This window comes from Peromyscus eremicus, chromosome 4 (genome assembly GCF_949786415.1).
Source record: "Peromyscus eremicus chromosome 4, PerEre_H2_v1, whole genome shotgun sequence".
Lineage (NCBI taxonomy): Eukaryota > Metazoa > Chordata > Mammalia > Rodentia > Cricetidae > Peromyscus > Peromyscus eremicus.
Window position 1 is genome coordinate 99903005 of NC_081419.1, and position 16851 is coordinate 99919855.

The following is a 16851-nucleotide window of genomic DNA, read 5'->3' on the forward strand; positions in this document are numbered from 1 at the left end:
TCAGCCGATGCTCAGAGAAAACTCCTTAGTAATCTCAGGAACTCTAGAAATACTCGATAGTTATACATAATGATATGAAAACATATTTTGAGTATTTCACTTTGATTTAATAATCAAGGAATATTGTTGTAAGTTTTCTGCAAACTATCTGTGAGTATTAGTTGTGATGAGTGGCTAAATAAGGGTAACTGTCAGATTTTCTTGAAGGTATAAATACGTAAGACAAAAATCTTAAGGAAGTACACCACCAAATTGTATGTATAGGGTTAACAGTTTTTAAATGTGAAAACATTATTGTTAAAAGCAACTGGAAATGACATACTGAAAGGAAACAAACATGTGCAAACATTCCCATTATTTAATTTCCATTCTTCTTTCCATAGCTGATATTTTAAAAAGGTATATTGGCAGAGAAATGAGGATAGGATGCTCTACTCACCCAGTTTTGAGACTTTAAGAATTCTTCAAAGCTCTTTGGAGGCTCTTGGATTTTCTAATGAAGCAAAATCAGTCAATGGCATTAATTCTAATTGTACTTAATATACATGACCCACTTAGGCAAACATAGTACTTAAGTTAGAACTTTTAGTGTTGTAAGGTATTATAAAACATTCATTTGTGTACATTGTAAAGTCCAGGTACTTTGAAAAGAGACAGAGATAAGTGTTTAAATGCTGCCTCAGCAAGAAACCCCTATGTGAATCTTGGTGAATGCTCTCATTTCAAATTCCAACAAGAGTTCCAAGATATTTTGAGGTATTGTGGACTGTATCCATAATAAACCCACAGCCAGAAATATAATAAATATTCCTCTGTTGACAAGAAAGCCACAGAAAATTGTGAGTATCCTATGGGGGCTTCAGGCTAACAATTCATAATTCCATTTTTATTATGTAGTAGTTTCTCTGTGCATTGAAAACATACTCAACAATAGACTAATTTTATCAAGATGAAACCTGAGTCCTTGTCTTTGAGACTTTGTACATATTCTTCCTTCTGCTTAGATAGTTTTCTGCCTAAAACTCTCTCTTTTCAAGCCCTTCTGGGCCTATTTAGCTCTCAATTAAAATATCAAATTAAAAGTCACATTTAATTGAAAGTTTAAAAATTCAAGTTCAACTAACTACCTAGAAATACCTGTTTTAAAACAAAATATCAGACAAAGACAAAAACAGAAAGTCACTTTTTTCCCCAAGAAGACTTCACTCTCCAAACCTTACAAAGTTTCTTCAGGGTAACACTGAGCAGAGCAGAGACTATGTACATCACAGCTGAATCACATTCATTGTATACAGTGGCTGTCACAAAGTCTCTAAGTACTTGCTGTATGCATCACTTGATCAATAGGTGAGCAGATAAATGGGAGAAGTATCTAGATATTTGAAAAATGCTAACATGTCTGGAGAATGAAAATACAGTGTGGAGAAGCCAGAGAGAAAAAGAGAAAGAAAAGTCCAGAAATGTAATTCATTAATAAATATGACGACATGGCTGAAAAGAATGAAATCACATTTTAATTTACTAAAACACTTATTGTACATTCTCCTATTAAATGGCCCAGTTTATAAAATCACAGGGCTGTACTTTGTAAAACTAATTACACATTTGGAGTTAAATGGAATATTTCACACTCTTAATATTATTTAAATATATGAATATCATTAAACATGTATTTAACAAATGATAGTAAAATAAATAATGTAGGTAAAAAGAGTATATAAATAACAAGAATAAATTAAGTCAAGTAAGTATTAAGTAAGAAAACAGCCGGGTGGTGGTGGCGCACGCCTTTAATCCCAGCACTCGGAGGCAGAGCCAGGCGAATCTCTGTGAGTTCGAGGCCAGCCTGGGCTACCAAGTGAGTTCCAGGAGAGGCACAAAGCTACACAGAGAAACCCTGTCTCGAAACCCGCCCCCCCCCCCAAAAAAAAGAAAACATGGAGCTCTGGGGCTAAGAAAATTGAGAAAGATTTATGAGGGACAGAGTAAACAAAACTCTTAGAAATAAAATAAATGAAATAAATTTAAATGTTTTATTTTATTTTAATGGTTATCAAATTATTCCAAGTATAAACTGAAAATAATATCACATTTTACTTGATGGGAAATAGAAAAAATGAATCGAAGGAGGTAAATTTGCATAGGAAACTTTTAGCCAACTTCAATATGAAATGTCTAGAATAACATGGCAAGGAGGTAAGAAATGAGAAGGTAAATGAACAACTACTTTCATAGAAGTAGAGTGCTGCTCCATGGAACTAATAAGAAAAAACGGGTCATATAAAAAGCATTATTTTCTAGGTGTTAATGAAAGCCAGCAGATACTGATAACTATGATGGGTCAAGGTTATAATGCTTTCTTCCAAACTGACCAAAGCACTAAGCTACCTGCAGGGCTCTTCTCAGCACAAGATCAGTTCAACAGCAGGGGAAGCCAGTGAAGCCAGTCCTGCTGATGGTCTGAAATCTAAACAGAACATACTCTCTATAAATAAGCACAAATCCACAAAAGCTTCCTTACCTGAGAGACAAGCTTTGGCATCCACTGAACCTTCCCTTGGCCTGCCATGTTGGAATAAACACGGAGATGAAGAGATCAGCTGGGTCTTAGGTGTCAGTCTGAGTTCAGGGAACAAACTGAAAGACACCCAAATGCAAAAGTAGATGACTTTTTTTTTTAATTTTTATTTTGCAATACAATTCAGTTCTACATATCAGCCACAGATTCCCTTGTTCTCCCCCCTCCCGCCCCCCTCACCTTCCCCCCAGCCTACCCCCCATTCCAATCTCCTCCAGGGCAAAGCCTTCCCCACAGACTGAGATCAACCTGGTGGACTCAGTCCAGGTAGGTCCAGTCCCCTCCTCCCAGGCCGAGCCAAGCGACCCTGCATAGGCCCCAGGTTTCAAACAGCCGACTCATGCAATGAGCACAGGACCCGGTGCCACTGCCTGGATGCCTCCCAAACAGATCAGGCCAATCAACTGTCTCACCCACTCAGAGGGCCTGATCCAGTTGGTGACCCCTCAGCCATTGGTTCATATTTCATGTGTTTCCGTTCGTTTGGCTATTTGTCTCTGTGCTTTATCCAACCTTGGTCTCAACAATTCTCGCTCATATAAACCCTCCTCATTCTCACTAATTGGACTCCCAGAGATCCACCCGGGCCTAGCCATGGATCTCTGCATCCAGATCCCTCAGCAGTAGGATGAGGTTTCTATCATGACAATTACACCATATAAACAAATTCAAAGAAAAAAACCACATGATCATCTCACTAGATGCTGAAAAGGCATTTGACAAAATCCAACACCCCTTCATGATAAAGGTCTTGGAGCGATCAGGAATACAGGGAACATACCTAAACATAATAAAGGCAATTTACAGCAAGCCAACAGCCAACATCAAATTAAATGGAGAGAAACTCAAAGCAATTCCACTAAAATCAGGAATGAGGCAAGGCTGTCCGCTCTCCCCATACTTATTCAATATAGTACTTGAAGTTCTAGCCAGAGCAATAAGACAACATAAGGAGATTAAGGGGATACAAATTGGAAAGGAAGAAGTCAAGCTTTCCCTATTTGCAGATGACATGATAGTATACTTGAGCAACCCCAAAGATTCCACCAAGGAACTGATACAGCTTATAAACACCTTCAGCAACATAGCAGGATACAAGATCAACTCAAAAAAATCAGTAGCCCTCCTATATATAATGGACAAAGAAGCGGAGAAGGAAATCAGAGATACATCACCCTTTACTATAGCCACAAATGACATAAAATACCTTGGGGTAACACTAACCAAGCAAGTGAAGGACCTATATGAAAAGTAGATGACTTAAACAACCCCTCTGTGTCACTTTCAAGCCTCACTTATGAATGTTGTTAACAAAGTCACAGTGGAGGAGGAACATACACAGGGAAAGCTGTACAGATTGATATATTCTTACAGGTTTGAATTTCAGAGACTGAGCAGAATTGAAAAAAAATTAAATGTCATTCCAAACTGCTCCTAGCTCAAATATCAAGAAAATATAAGAAGTAATTAGAAGAGGTTGGAGGTTTAGTTAATACCAAATAAACTCAGTCCAAATAAAGTTACAGCTAATCCTAAAGCTCAATTCAACTCAAAGAAGATTCTAGACCAGCCTTTCACTCTAAGAGGTTCCAGATAGCCTTTTACTCTAAAAGCCAAACAGAGAAAAAGACCTGTGCTCTCCAAAACTAAAAACAATTAAATCTCAGCTGCTTTCCACAATGATTGTTACATAATGTTCAACAGGAAAGCAATACAGAACAACCCAAGGAGGAAAAATGAGATTCATAATCTAGGAAAAATGATGTTAATTATATTTACAGGTACCTAAGAAAAAATATATATCTATCAGGTACCTCAGAAAATACTTATTGTAATAAGCAGACAAGGACTTAAAGACTACCACAAAGTTATTAAAGGTTTTGTAATATAGGTTAGATAACAGTGCATGAAGAAGATAGTGGCACAGCCCTGTAATCCCAGCTACTCAGCAGGCTGAAGCACGGGGATTCCAAGTTTGAGGGCTTCTTAGACAATTTAGCAAGACCTTGACAAAAAACAGAAAGAAGTCATTGTTTTTTACAGCTGAGTAATACTCTATTGTGTATATGTACCACATTTTCTTTATCCATTCTTTGGCTGAGAGGCATCTAGGTTGTTTCCAGGTTCTGGCTATTATGAATAATGCTGCTATGAACATAGTTGAGCAGGTGTCCTTGTGGTATGCTTGAGCATCTCTTGGGTATATACCCACAAGTGGTATCATTGGGTCTTGAGGTAGATTGATTCCCAATTTTCTGAGAAAGAGCCATACTGATTTCCAAAGTGGCTGCACAAGTTTGCACTACCACCAACAGTGTGGGAGTGTTCCCCTTGTTCCACATAAGCTGTCATCAGTGTTTTTGATCTTAGCCATCCTGACAGGTGTAAGATGGTATCTCAGAGTCATTTTGATTTGCATTTCCCTGATGACTACGGATGTTGAGCAATTCCTTAAATGTCTTTCAGCCATTTGGGATTATTCTGCTGAGAATTCTCTGTTTAGCTCTGTAACCTATTTTTTAATTGGATTGTTTGGCACTTTGCTGTCTAGTTTCTTGAATCCTTTATATATTTGGAGATCAGCCCTATGTCAGATGTGCGGCTGGTGAAGATCTTTTTCCATTCTGTAGGCTATTATTTTGCCTTATTTACTGTGTCCTTTATTGTACAGATTGAGCAGGCTGCATTTATGTACTTAAGAATACATATATATGAATATGTATAATCATATATACATGTAACAATGTAACAACAATTACTGAAGAAAGAGGCCATGAATTTGAAAGAGAACAAGATGGTACTTAAGGGCAATTTTGGAGGTGGGAAAAAGAATGAGAAAATGGTTTAACTACATTATAATCTCATAAATTATAAATAAATATTTTTAAGATAATAAAAACAGAAAGAGGGCAGCCTCTGCTCAAGACTATAAACTTAACTCCAATGTCTTAAATTAGGCTCTTTTATATGAGGCTTTTCTGGATTAAACAAGAGATTAGAACTCTTCCTTCCAAATAATTCAGGGTAAAAGACACAGAGTTAGTCTTTCTTCTTTCATGCAGTATGGTCACACTAATGGCTATCATCCTGAATAAGATTTTCCTCATACAGATTTCATGTAACTGTACTAAACAGAATGAATACACCTTACAGCTGTAAGATCCATCTATGCTGTCTCATCTAATGGAAGTCCATGGTTCTGGTATAATACTGCATAATATAATCCAAGTTTTTATGCCTGCTTTACTTTTGGGGAACCTGAGTCACTTCCCACTTGTGTGTTACTCCTTACTAACATGAACATTCTTTTTTTTGTTTGTTTTGTTTTTACATCCCTAACCCAGTCCCTCCCCACCATTTCCCCTTTCCCTCTTTCCCCCAATCTATTCTTCCACCTCTCTTTCTCTTCAGAAAAGGGCAAGCCTCCCATGGATATCAACCAGCAATGGTATTTCAAGTTGCAGTGAGACTAGGAACCTCCTCTCCTATTAAGGCTGGATGAGGCAACACAGTAGGAGGAATGGGTCCCCAAAGCGGGCAACAGAGTCAGAGACAGCCCCTATCACTGTTAGGAGTCCCACAAGAAGACCAAGCTACATAACTGTCACATATATGCAGAGGGCCTAGGTCAGTCCCATGCAGGCTCCCTGGGTCTTCGTTCAGTCTCTGTGAGCCCCTATAAGCCCTGGTTAGTTGATTCTGTAGGTCATATTCTTATGGTGCCCTTAACCCCTCTGGCTCCTACAATCATTCATCCCCCTCTTCCACAGGATTCCCTGAGATCCACCTAAGGTTTGGCTGTGGGTCTCTCTGTATCTGTTTCCATATAGATGTGGGTGAAGCCTATCTGATGACAATTGGGATAGGCAACAATAGCAGAATATCATTAGGAATAATTTCATTGACTTTTTTTTGTCAGTTGTGTTTGGTTCTGTCCTAGGTCTCTGAGCTAAGCCAACTCTGGGTCCTGGCATTCTAGGCATTGTCAGGAGTGAGTTTCCCTTCATGGTATGAGTCTCAAGCTTGGCTGCTCATTGGTTGGCTACTCCCACAATCCATGCACCACTTTTACCCCAAAACATTTTGTAGGCAGGACAAATTATAGGTTGAAGGTTTTGTGGCTGGGTTGGTGTCCCAATCCCTCTACTGGAAGTCTTGCTTGGTTATAGGAGATGCAGTCCAGGCTCTGTATTCCCCTTTGCCAGGAGTCTTAGCTAGGGTCACACTCATAGATTCCTGGGAGTTTTTGTTGTACTAGGTTTCTAGTTCTTCCCAGAGATGCCCCCTGATTCCAGTTGTCTCTCCCAGAACTCTCTCCCTCCATCCTTAACAAACCTGATCCCTCCTGTTCCCATCCTCGCCCCCCAATCCATATCCGTCCTCCCATTCACTTGTAATGTCTATTCTATTTCCCCTTCACAGTGAGATTCATGTGTCCCCCTTGAGCCTTCCTTGCTACTTAGGTTCTTTGGGTCTGTGGATTGTAGCATGGTCTTCTTTTACTTTACAGCAAATATACACTTACAAGTGAATACATACCATGTTTGTCTTTCTGGGTCTGATTTATCTCACTCAGGATGATCTTTTCTGGTTTCACCCATTTACCAGAAATATTCTTGATGTCATTACTTTTAACAGATGAGTAATACTCCATTGTGTAAATTATCACATTTTCTTTTTCCATTCCTCTGTTGAGGGACATATAGATTGTTTCCAGTTTCTGGTTACTATGAGTAAAACAGCTATGAACATAGCTGAGCAAGTGTCCTTGTGGTATGGTGGATTGTCCTCTGAGTATATACCCATGAGTGGTATAGCTGGGTCTTGGGGTAAATGGATTCCCAATTTTCTGAGAAACCACCATATTGATTTCCAAATTAGCTGTACAAGTTTGCACTCCCACCATCAGTGGAGGAGTGTTCATCTTCATCCACATCCTTTCTAACATGAAAACTTGTGTTTTTCATCTTAGCCTTTCTGACGGGTATAAGATGGAATCTCAGAGTTATTTTGATTTGCATTTCTCTGATGGCTGAGGATGCTGAACATTTCTTTAAGGCTTCTTAGCCATTTGGAATTCCTCTGTTGAGAATTCTCTGTTTAGATCTGTACCCCATTTTTAATTGAATTAATTGGTTTGTTGATGTCTAGTTTCTTGAGTTTTTTATATATTTTGGATATCACCCCTTTGTCAGATGTGGGGTTGGTGAAGATCTTTTTCCATTCTACAGGCTGAGGATTTGTTTTTGTGACAGTGTCCTTTGCCTTACAGAATCATCAGTTTCATGATGTCCCATTTATTAATTATCAATCTTGGTGCCTATGTAATTGGTGTTCTGTTCAGGAAGTTGTCTCCTGTGCCAATGTATTCAAGGCTACTCCCCACTTTCTCTTCTATCAGGTTAAGTGTATCTGGATTTATGTTGAGGTTTTTGATCCACTTAGGACGTGAGTTTTGTGTATGGTGATAGATATGGATTTATTTGCACTCTTCTACATGCTGACATCCAGTTATACCAGCACCATTTGTTGAAGATGCTTTCTTTTTTTTCATTGTATAATTTTGGCTTCTCTGTCAAAAATCAAGTATCCACAGGTGTATGGATTTATTCTGGCTCTTAGATTCACTTCTATTGATCAACCTGTCTGTTTTTATGCCAATACCATGAAGTTTTTATTACTACCTATTGCTCTGTAGTACAGCTTGCAATCAGGATGGTGATACCTGCAGTTCTTTTATTGTACAGTTTTTTTTAAGCTATCTTGGGTTTTTTGTTTTTCCATATGAAGCTGAGTATTGTTCTTTCAAGGTGTGTAAAGAATTGTGTTGGAATTTTGATAGGAATTGCATTGAATCTATAGATTGTTTTTGGTAACATGCCCATTTCCACTATGTTAATTCTATTGATCCATGGGCATGGGAGATCTTTCCATCTTCTGATAGCTTCCCTGCTGTGGGATGATCCTTCTGTATGCTGTGAATATGTATTAATCTCATTGGTTAATAATAAAGCTGTTTGGCCTATAGCAAGGCAGGATAATGTTAGGCCAGACAATCAAACTGAGGATTGGGATGAAGAAGGGTGGAGTCAGGAGAAATGCAAGCAAGCCACCCAAGAAGCAAGATGCCAGAGGACCGATAAAGCCATGGGCCATGTGGCAATACACAGATTAACAGAAATTGGTTATTTTAAAAGTAGGAGCTAGTTAATAATAAGCCTGAGCTATTGACTGAGTATTCTGTAATTAATATAAGTTTTTGTGTGTTTATTTAGGACCAGGCAGTTGGGACAGAAAAACTCTGCCTCTGTTTACATACGGCAACCAATGTGGGGCACGCAATCCACATAAAGCCTGAGAAAGCTTTAAAAGGGGGGGGGGTCTAGACACACAAACATGGAGACAAGAGCCACTTCACATTTCATGTCTCTCATGCAGGCCATGGTACAGAGACTCATCCCCTGGCTGAGGCCTGCAGGTTTGAGCTGCAGCATGGCAGATTCCCATAGTCTCACACAGGCTGCAGCACAGAGAGGCATCTCCCAGCTGCACTTCGTGGTGGATTTAGGGTTTTTGCTCATGCAGACAAAAAGGATTAGAGATACACAGTAAGGACAAATTCAGACAAAAAGGCCTCTAAACAAGTCACAGTATGTTTGAAAAATGTTTATAGGCTTGGGAGAGAGAAGAGAATGGGTAGAAACAGTCAAAGATTTTTAAAAAAGATTTAAAAATAATAATAAAGTCCTTAAAAGGGACTAGAGTAATAAAAATATGATAAGCCACATAAAGATGGGAAATACACAGAGTCTGGATTCTATATTTTAATTGTGTTACCTTTATATTTTTTGACTGTTAATGGGTGAATGATAACTGCTAAGACACATTTGATTGTGAAAGCTACTAAATTAAACTAACCTATATATTTTAAAATTTTCTTGTCTTCAAAAAATTTAAGTCAAAAGATATGTTACTTTGGGGTAAAAGTTATGCTTTTGTTTCCACAGGAAATAAGAGGCTATGGATTCATTCAGGGTAAAGGAAAATCAGGTTTGATTGAGGAAGACCCCCTGAAAATCCTGACTACAGACACAAAAAAATAAACCTAAAGTAACTACAAGACATATGACATATATTTTACCTGCTCAAACATAAAACAAAAAATTATCTTTGGCTGTCTTATATACAATGTACAGTTTATATTTGTAAGATAGATATGTATGTTACCTTTACAAGTTTATATATTTTCAGAACAAGGGGACCAAACACCAATACATATGGGCCAGATGATCAAACATCCAAAACAGCTTCAAGGCTGAATAAGATGATCTAGCCTCACAAAATACTCTAGTCAAGACTTAACAATTATTCTGATCTTCTCAGGGTCCCTCAAAGATTACCAGTGCCCACCAATCAGCAGGAAGTAGTCCAGAAAACTACATCAACATTCCCAAAATATTGGTTATAAATATTTGTTTTCATTTAAGAAGGGTTAGTTACAAATTGTTATTCGTCATAGTCAATCTCTTTCTAAAAGAAGAAAAGGGGATATGGTATAGAAATGATGGGAATAAAGGGTAGATTATTATGATGGAAAAAAGGGTATATTAGTGAATCTACTTTAATCCCCAAAACAACTATTAATCTCAAAATATTTTACATTGGTAAGGATTTTAGTTTACCGATACAAATTTAAAGTTAATTTTGTTATACTGTATGTATAATTCTACTCTTGTTTAAGTTATTGAGTTTATGCAGTTCAATTAAAAATGTAATGTATAATCACAAAATACAGATTAATAGTCATCTATAATAGTCAAACTTATAGCCATGTTAGTTAGGTTTTCTAGATTTACAAAGACATATTTCAGATAGATAGATAATCTTCAAATACGTCAAAGACCTACAGAATATGAGATTTTAAATATTTTAATGACTTAGACTTTTCAAGACAGTGAGACATGTCTGCTCCTGGCAGCACCAATATACTCCAGAAAAGATGATGGATATCAAAGAAATTCTGTATGGAGTTTGTTTTCTTTATGGCAAAAGCTAGCCATATGGCCCTTGCCTCAATTGCTGACAGTTACTGTCCAAACTGGACCAGCAGAACACAAGAAAGCAACTGCTGAACTTTGCCAAGACAAGGTAGGACAGTACTTCAAAATTCCCTGCTTCACAGGAAAGTCTGTCAGATATGCTAGGTCTATAGGCCAGAAATGGATGCCCCAACACTACAGAGGAACCCTGGGTGACTGTCCAAGCATCCAGCTGTTTCTGTCATTTCTTACATTTTTTGGAAGTCTCTTGCCTGTACTTCCTGCTTACTCAGGTAATATTATTTCCTTCTCAGGTCTTTGATGGAGTTGAAGACAAGATAGTTATAATTATGGTTTTCTTTAGTTATAATAAAAGGTAAATTAGATATGAGACATTAGATTTATCAAGATAAGATGGATAATTAAATGTTTTCTCTAATTATGTCAAATACAAATAGACTAGACATTGTAACTATAATTCTTGCTTGATAACTGTTTTGTTGTATGTAATTTTACTATGTTAAAGTTAAAACTTTCCTTTTTTATTAGACAGAAAAGGGGAGATGGGGTGGGATGACTCTTCTGTATGCTGTGAATATGTTGGTTAATAATAAAGCTGTTTGGCCTATAGCAAGGCAGGATAAAGTTAGGCAGGACAATCAAACTTATGACTGGGATGAAGTAGGATGGAGTTGGGAGAGAAATGAGCAAGCCACCCAAGAAGCAAGATGCCAGAGGACTGGTAAAGCCATGGGCCACATGGCAATACATAGATTAATAGAAATGGGTTAATTTAAAAGTAAGAGTTAGTTAATAACAAGGTGAGCTATTTGGCTGAGCACTTTGTAATTAATATAAGCTTTTGTGTATTTATTTGGGACCAGGTGGTTGGGACAGAAAAACTCCGCCTCCGTTTACACTTCTTCAATTTCTTTCCTCAAAAAGTTGAAGTTCTTGTCATACAGGTATTTCACTTGCTTGGTTAGAGTTACACCAATATATTTTGTATTATTTGTGGCTACTATGAAGGGTGTTTTTTCCTTGATTTCTTTCTCAGCCCATTTATCATTTGTATATAGTAGGACTAATGTTTTTTTGGTTTTTTTAAAGTTAATTTTGTATCTAACCACTTTGCTAAAGTTATCAGCTGTAGGAGTTCCCTGGTAGAATTTTTTGGGTCACTTATACATACTATCATATCATCTGCAAATAGTGACACTTTGAATTCTTTCTTTCCAATTTTCCCTTTGAACTTCTTTAGTTGTTTTATTGTGCTAGCTAAAACTTCAAGTACTATATTGAATAGACATGAAAAAATGGGAAGCCTTGTTGTGTTCCTAATTTTAGTGGAATTTCTTTAAGTTTCTCTCCATTTAATTTGATGTTGCCTTTATCATGTTTAGGTATGCTCCTTGTATCCCTGAACTCTCTAAGACTTTCATCAAGGGGTGATGGATTTCATCAAAGGCTTTTTCAGCATCTAATGAGATGATCATGTAGTTTTTTTTCTTTCAGTTTGCTTATATAGTGGATTAAATTGACACATTTTCATATGTTAACCATCCTTGCATCTCTAGGATGAAGCCTACTTACATCATGATATTTTTGATGTGTTTTTGGATTTGGTTTGCAAGTATTTTATTGAGTATTTTTGCATCTATGTTCATGAGGGAAATCAGCCTGTAATTCATTTCTTTGTTGAGTCCTTGTGTAGTTTGGGTATCAGGATGATTAGTCTCATACAATGAATTTGGCAATGTTCCTTCTGTTTCTATTTTGTGGAATAATTTGAGGAATATTGGCATCAGTTCTTTGAAAGTCTAGTAGAATTCTGTGCTAAAACCATCTAGCCCTGGACTTTTTTTTTTTTTTGGTTGAGAGACTTTTAAAAACTGCTTCTATTTCCTTGAAGTAGGTCTATTTAAATGATTGATCTCACCTTGATTTAACTTTGGCAAGTGGTATCAAGAAAAAATTGAAGCCGGGCGGTGGTGGCGCATGCCTTTAATCCCAGCACTCGGGAGGCAGAGCCAGGCAGATCTCTGTGAGTTCGAGGCCAGCTCGGGCTACCAAGTAAGTTCCAGGAGAGGTACAAAGCTACACAGAGAAACCCTGTCTCGAAAAACCAAAAAAAAAAAAAAAAAAAAGAAAAAGAAAAAGAAAAAATTGTTCATTTCTTTTAGATTTTCCAATGAAGTACAGTCTTTTGAATATGACCTAATGATTCTTTGGATTTCCTCAGTGTATGTTGAACTGCTCCACTCTGTAGAACATTCTTGTTAATGTCTTTTGGCAGCACACAATCTGTAACTAGGAGTGGGATGGATAGGTCAGCTCTAGTGAGTACTGCCAAAGAGATTTCCAAGATGGTTGTATATTGATTCTCATTTTCAACAGAAGTATATGAAAACTTCACTAAGTATACTCTTACTAAGAGTCTAACATTTAAAAATATTTCTGTAGATTCAGCAATGCCCTTTTTGAGACAAGGTCTTACTGTGTTGTCTAAATTGGCCTCCAACTCATGATCCTCCTGCCTTAGCCTCCTGAGTAGCTGGGATTACTGATATGTACCAACACATGGAAGAGCCATGCATCAATTATTAGTCACTTAATTATTTGGCTACATTGTGTGAAATGCACCAGCAAGTGATTTATCATGCCAACAGTGACATGTGCTTATACAAAGCTAGATAGAATAGCACACTACATACTTAGCACATGTTATTGAATGAGCTGCACCTGTGCATGGATGGCAGCATAGTAGGTTCATTTATACCATCATCACCACAAACATGTGGGTAACACTTTTGCTATGATGTGACACAAAATCAAAAGTACATAATCTTTTCAGATTGGCTTCTCTCAGCTAATAATATACATTAAAGTCTTTTCATGGCTTGATAGCTCATTTTTAAGTATAATATTTAATTACTTTTTAACAATTTCATACAATGCATTTTGATCATATTCACTTCCTCTTTCAACTTCTCCCAGATCCACCCTCTCCATCCTCAACTTTCTACACACCCATCTTTGAGTTTTTATTATCTTAAAACAAACAACTATCAACTAACAACAATAAAACCCCTCCAGTCCGATTTGTGTTACACAATTATTCTTGGGAATGAGGCCTGTCCTGGAGCATGGTTTTATGAGTCACTATACTTCCTATATTGCCAGATAAGCTATGCCCCCAATTCCTAGAAGCCATCCAAAGGACTGAAAATAGGAAACCTGTGACCCTGAGTCTAATATTTCTTCTAACTAGGGACAGTTATATGGATCTTTTGTCAGAAAGCTTTGTTTTATGAAGCCATTGATATTCTGCGGTTTCCTGGGCTAGCAGTAAGCACTGTTAGTTTATTTTAAAGGTTACAAATTCTTTGATAATGCTGTGGGATGTGGGAACTATGTCCCCTTTCCTATGATCTGGACAGGCCTAATATCTGATTTGCAAGCAAAAGAACAGGAGAGAAATGACACTTTTTTTGAAGATAGGTCAAAAAAAACATGTCATTTCAGTCTTCTTTGCAGCATTCCATCTGGAGTGTTGGGTTTTGTGAACTTGACACAAACTAGAGTCATTTGGGAAGAGGAAACCTCAACTGAGAAAATGCCTCTGTCAGATTGTCGGTAGGTAAGTCTACAGTGCACTTTCTTGATGAATGATTGATGTGGGTGGGTCCATCCCATGGGGAGGAACAAGGGGGCACTGGCCCCCATAGGCAGGTGATCCTGGGCTGTATAAGAAAGCAGGCTAAATATGCAATGGGGAGCAAGCTAGGAAGCGGCCCTCCTCCATGGCTTCCATCTCAGTTCCTGCTTTGAGTTCCTGCCTCGGCTTCCCTCAATGGACTATGACCTGGAATGTAAGCCAAATAAACTCTTTTCTCCCCAAGTTGCTTTTTATCATGATTTTAGCACAGCAATCGAAACTCTAAGACAGAGCCCCAGCCAAACCTACTAAGTCTGCTACACTCCTGCTCACTGTGAGAAGTCCAAGCCACATAGTGAGTTTATCACTAGGAGTTCTGATAGTATGCCCAGTCTTTCTAGTCCAGTTACAAGAGACAATCCAGCTTAATGTGCACTAGACCACGTGGTTGTTTCAAACTACTGTACTTGGAGTAATTTATTACACAGATATAGCAACCTGGAACACTGGTAAATAGTAACGCTTGCCTTTTCATCCATACAACTGAACTGCTGTGATAAAACTGAGTTACATTTAAAAAAGAAAATGCTTGTGAACTACTTATCCCTGCCTTATAAACTTTGTTACTGCTTTCTCCATGCAGAAAGTTATTCTCCCCAACTAAATGAGGGGCTATCATGCTTTTCATAGTAGTTTATAATAAAGGAAACATTTTGCAAACACAGTCAAGTGCATGCATATATGCACATATATGCAACTGAAAGCTCTATTAGGTGGTACTTTTCTAAGTATTTTCTCCTGGTATTTCTGCCCTGTATAATTTCATTATTTAAAGTGTGTGGTTTTGTTGTTTGTTTTTGACAGTGTCTCCCACAGTCCAGACTAGAATCAAATTCACTGTGTATGCCAGGATGGCCTTAATCTCTTGATCCTCCTGTCTCCCCAGTAATGGAATTACAAATGTGAGGTACCACTGCCAGCTCTAAAGTGTAGTTTTGACTACATTTTTGTTGTTGTTTATAAATAGGTCAAGATGTCAAACAACAGATCCTATACGATATCCTTTCCAGTTGAAAATACTTCCCTATAGTATTACTAATCTTCAGATCATTTCCCAAACCCAGTCAGAAAGGCTTCATGGACTTCTCCAGGCTCTTTTGAAACTCCTATAATTCATCATAATGTCTTCTATACTGCCCATGCTTAACATGTAAGCACTTCCAGGGCAAGGTGTAAAGGCAGTAACAACAACAAAAAGCCAAAAATTGAAAGGGTCAACAATTAAAAGCAACATATCCCTTTCTCTGATGTTCAATCCCTCACTGCTTGGTGCCTAATTTAGCCATTTGTGATGCTACATGTAAACAACTAAAGATTAAGTCCTAAGACAGGTAGACATGTCAATGTGGGCTCCCAAGGCAGACTCTCAATGAGCTGTTTGAGCATTGGCCACATACGTATAATTTTGGTGGCTCTCATGTTACATCTCAAAGAGTTGGTGATTTCTATTTTCTCTGTTTTATAAGGGAAAGTATAGGGTGGACTGACTGACTTAGAATGTCTTTCTTTCTGAACGCCCCTGTCTTGTAACCTTTATGTTTAAAGTCTAGATTCAAATATCCACAAAACAATTTCCACTTTACTCTAGCTAGTTCTGAGATTCCTTTTCTGTATCTTAATCAAGAATCCCAGTTTAGTCTGAGTTGAGGTCCCCAAAACATTAAGGGAACTCTTCATATTGCTGAGAGTGACAGTGTAGAGCTGTGTGTTTCTCTTTTGCTTTCTGCTAATGCTAATGTCCTCTGGCACCTCACTCCAAAAGAGCAGTCTAAAGAAGGGAAAGTGGCATTATAAGGCTTCCCTCCAGCCCCTTTTAAACACTATTAAAATATGAGCTCCCACTCATGGCCAAGCAACTCCTTTTAAGTGCTTTAAAAGGCCCTACTTTCACTTAGGGGTGTGATTCTGAGAATTCGTATGTTGAACGTTGTCTGTTCTCTATTAACATTTTTTATATCAATTCTATTCCTTGTTATTCGTGAGTCCACACAAGGCTCTACTCTTCCCCCCCCCATTTGTTAATTTTTCATAATTCATCATTCACTAAAGCAATTGCTTGATATATGATAGTTTTGTTTCTAATTAACAACTATTGTCTAGGTTTCTTTGAGGTGGGGCATAGAAAGATGATTTAATAAGTTATCCACATATATTCAACTTCAGAGCGGGAAAAAGTATAGTATGTGCCAACTCTGCGTGTTTTAAACTAAGCAAAAAAGGTATAAACCGTTTTCCTAAGAAGTCTACCGAGCATTAACTACTTGATACAGCCACATACAGCTACAAGTCTGCGTTCTCTATACTTGGGGGAGGTAACGCGGAGTGTTCTGAGGAGTTAACATTTTCTCAGCAACTCACAGCAAGTACTCTCGAAAGTGCTTTTCCGGAACTCGTTCCCAGTTCCGCGGCGCGGCCACCGCGGGCAGCACAGCCGGAAACCGACGGTTCCTACGGGGACAGTTCAAGAAGGAAGCAGAGGCGGGACTTCCCTTCCTGGTCCACGGGACTCTCCCTCC

The 16851-nt window shown here is 38.0% G+C and overlaps 1 protein-coding gene across 3 annotated transcripts in view; it reads right to left on the reverse strand.

Moving 5' to 3' along the window:
• The window catches only part of Fam227b (family with sequence similarity 227 member B), a 172430-nt gene extending 155583 nt beyond the window's left edge, over positions 1–16847 (reverse strand). For 2 of the 3 annotated variants that reach the window (XR_009378886.1, XM_059261310.1), the window contains exons 1-3: positions 16694–16847; positions 2522–2637; positions 440–493 (exon numbers count right to left, since the gene is read on the reverse strand). Coding sequence is in view for 2 of the 3 variants with exons in the window: in XM_059261310.1 (XP_059117293.1) it covers positions 440–493; positions 2522–2569 (102 nt within the window). In the remaining variant the exon portion in view is untranslated. The remainder of the gene's footprint in view (positions 1–439; positions 494–2521; positions 2638–16693) is intronic. The other variant, XM_059261309.1, reaches the window with a different exon arrangement.
• Positions 16848–16851: the final 4 nt, after the last annotated feature.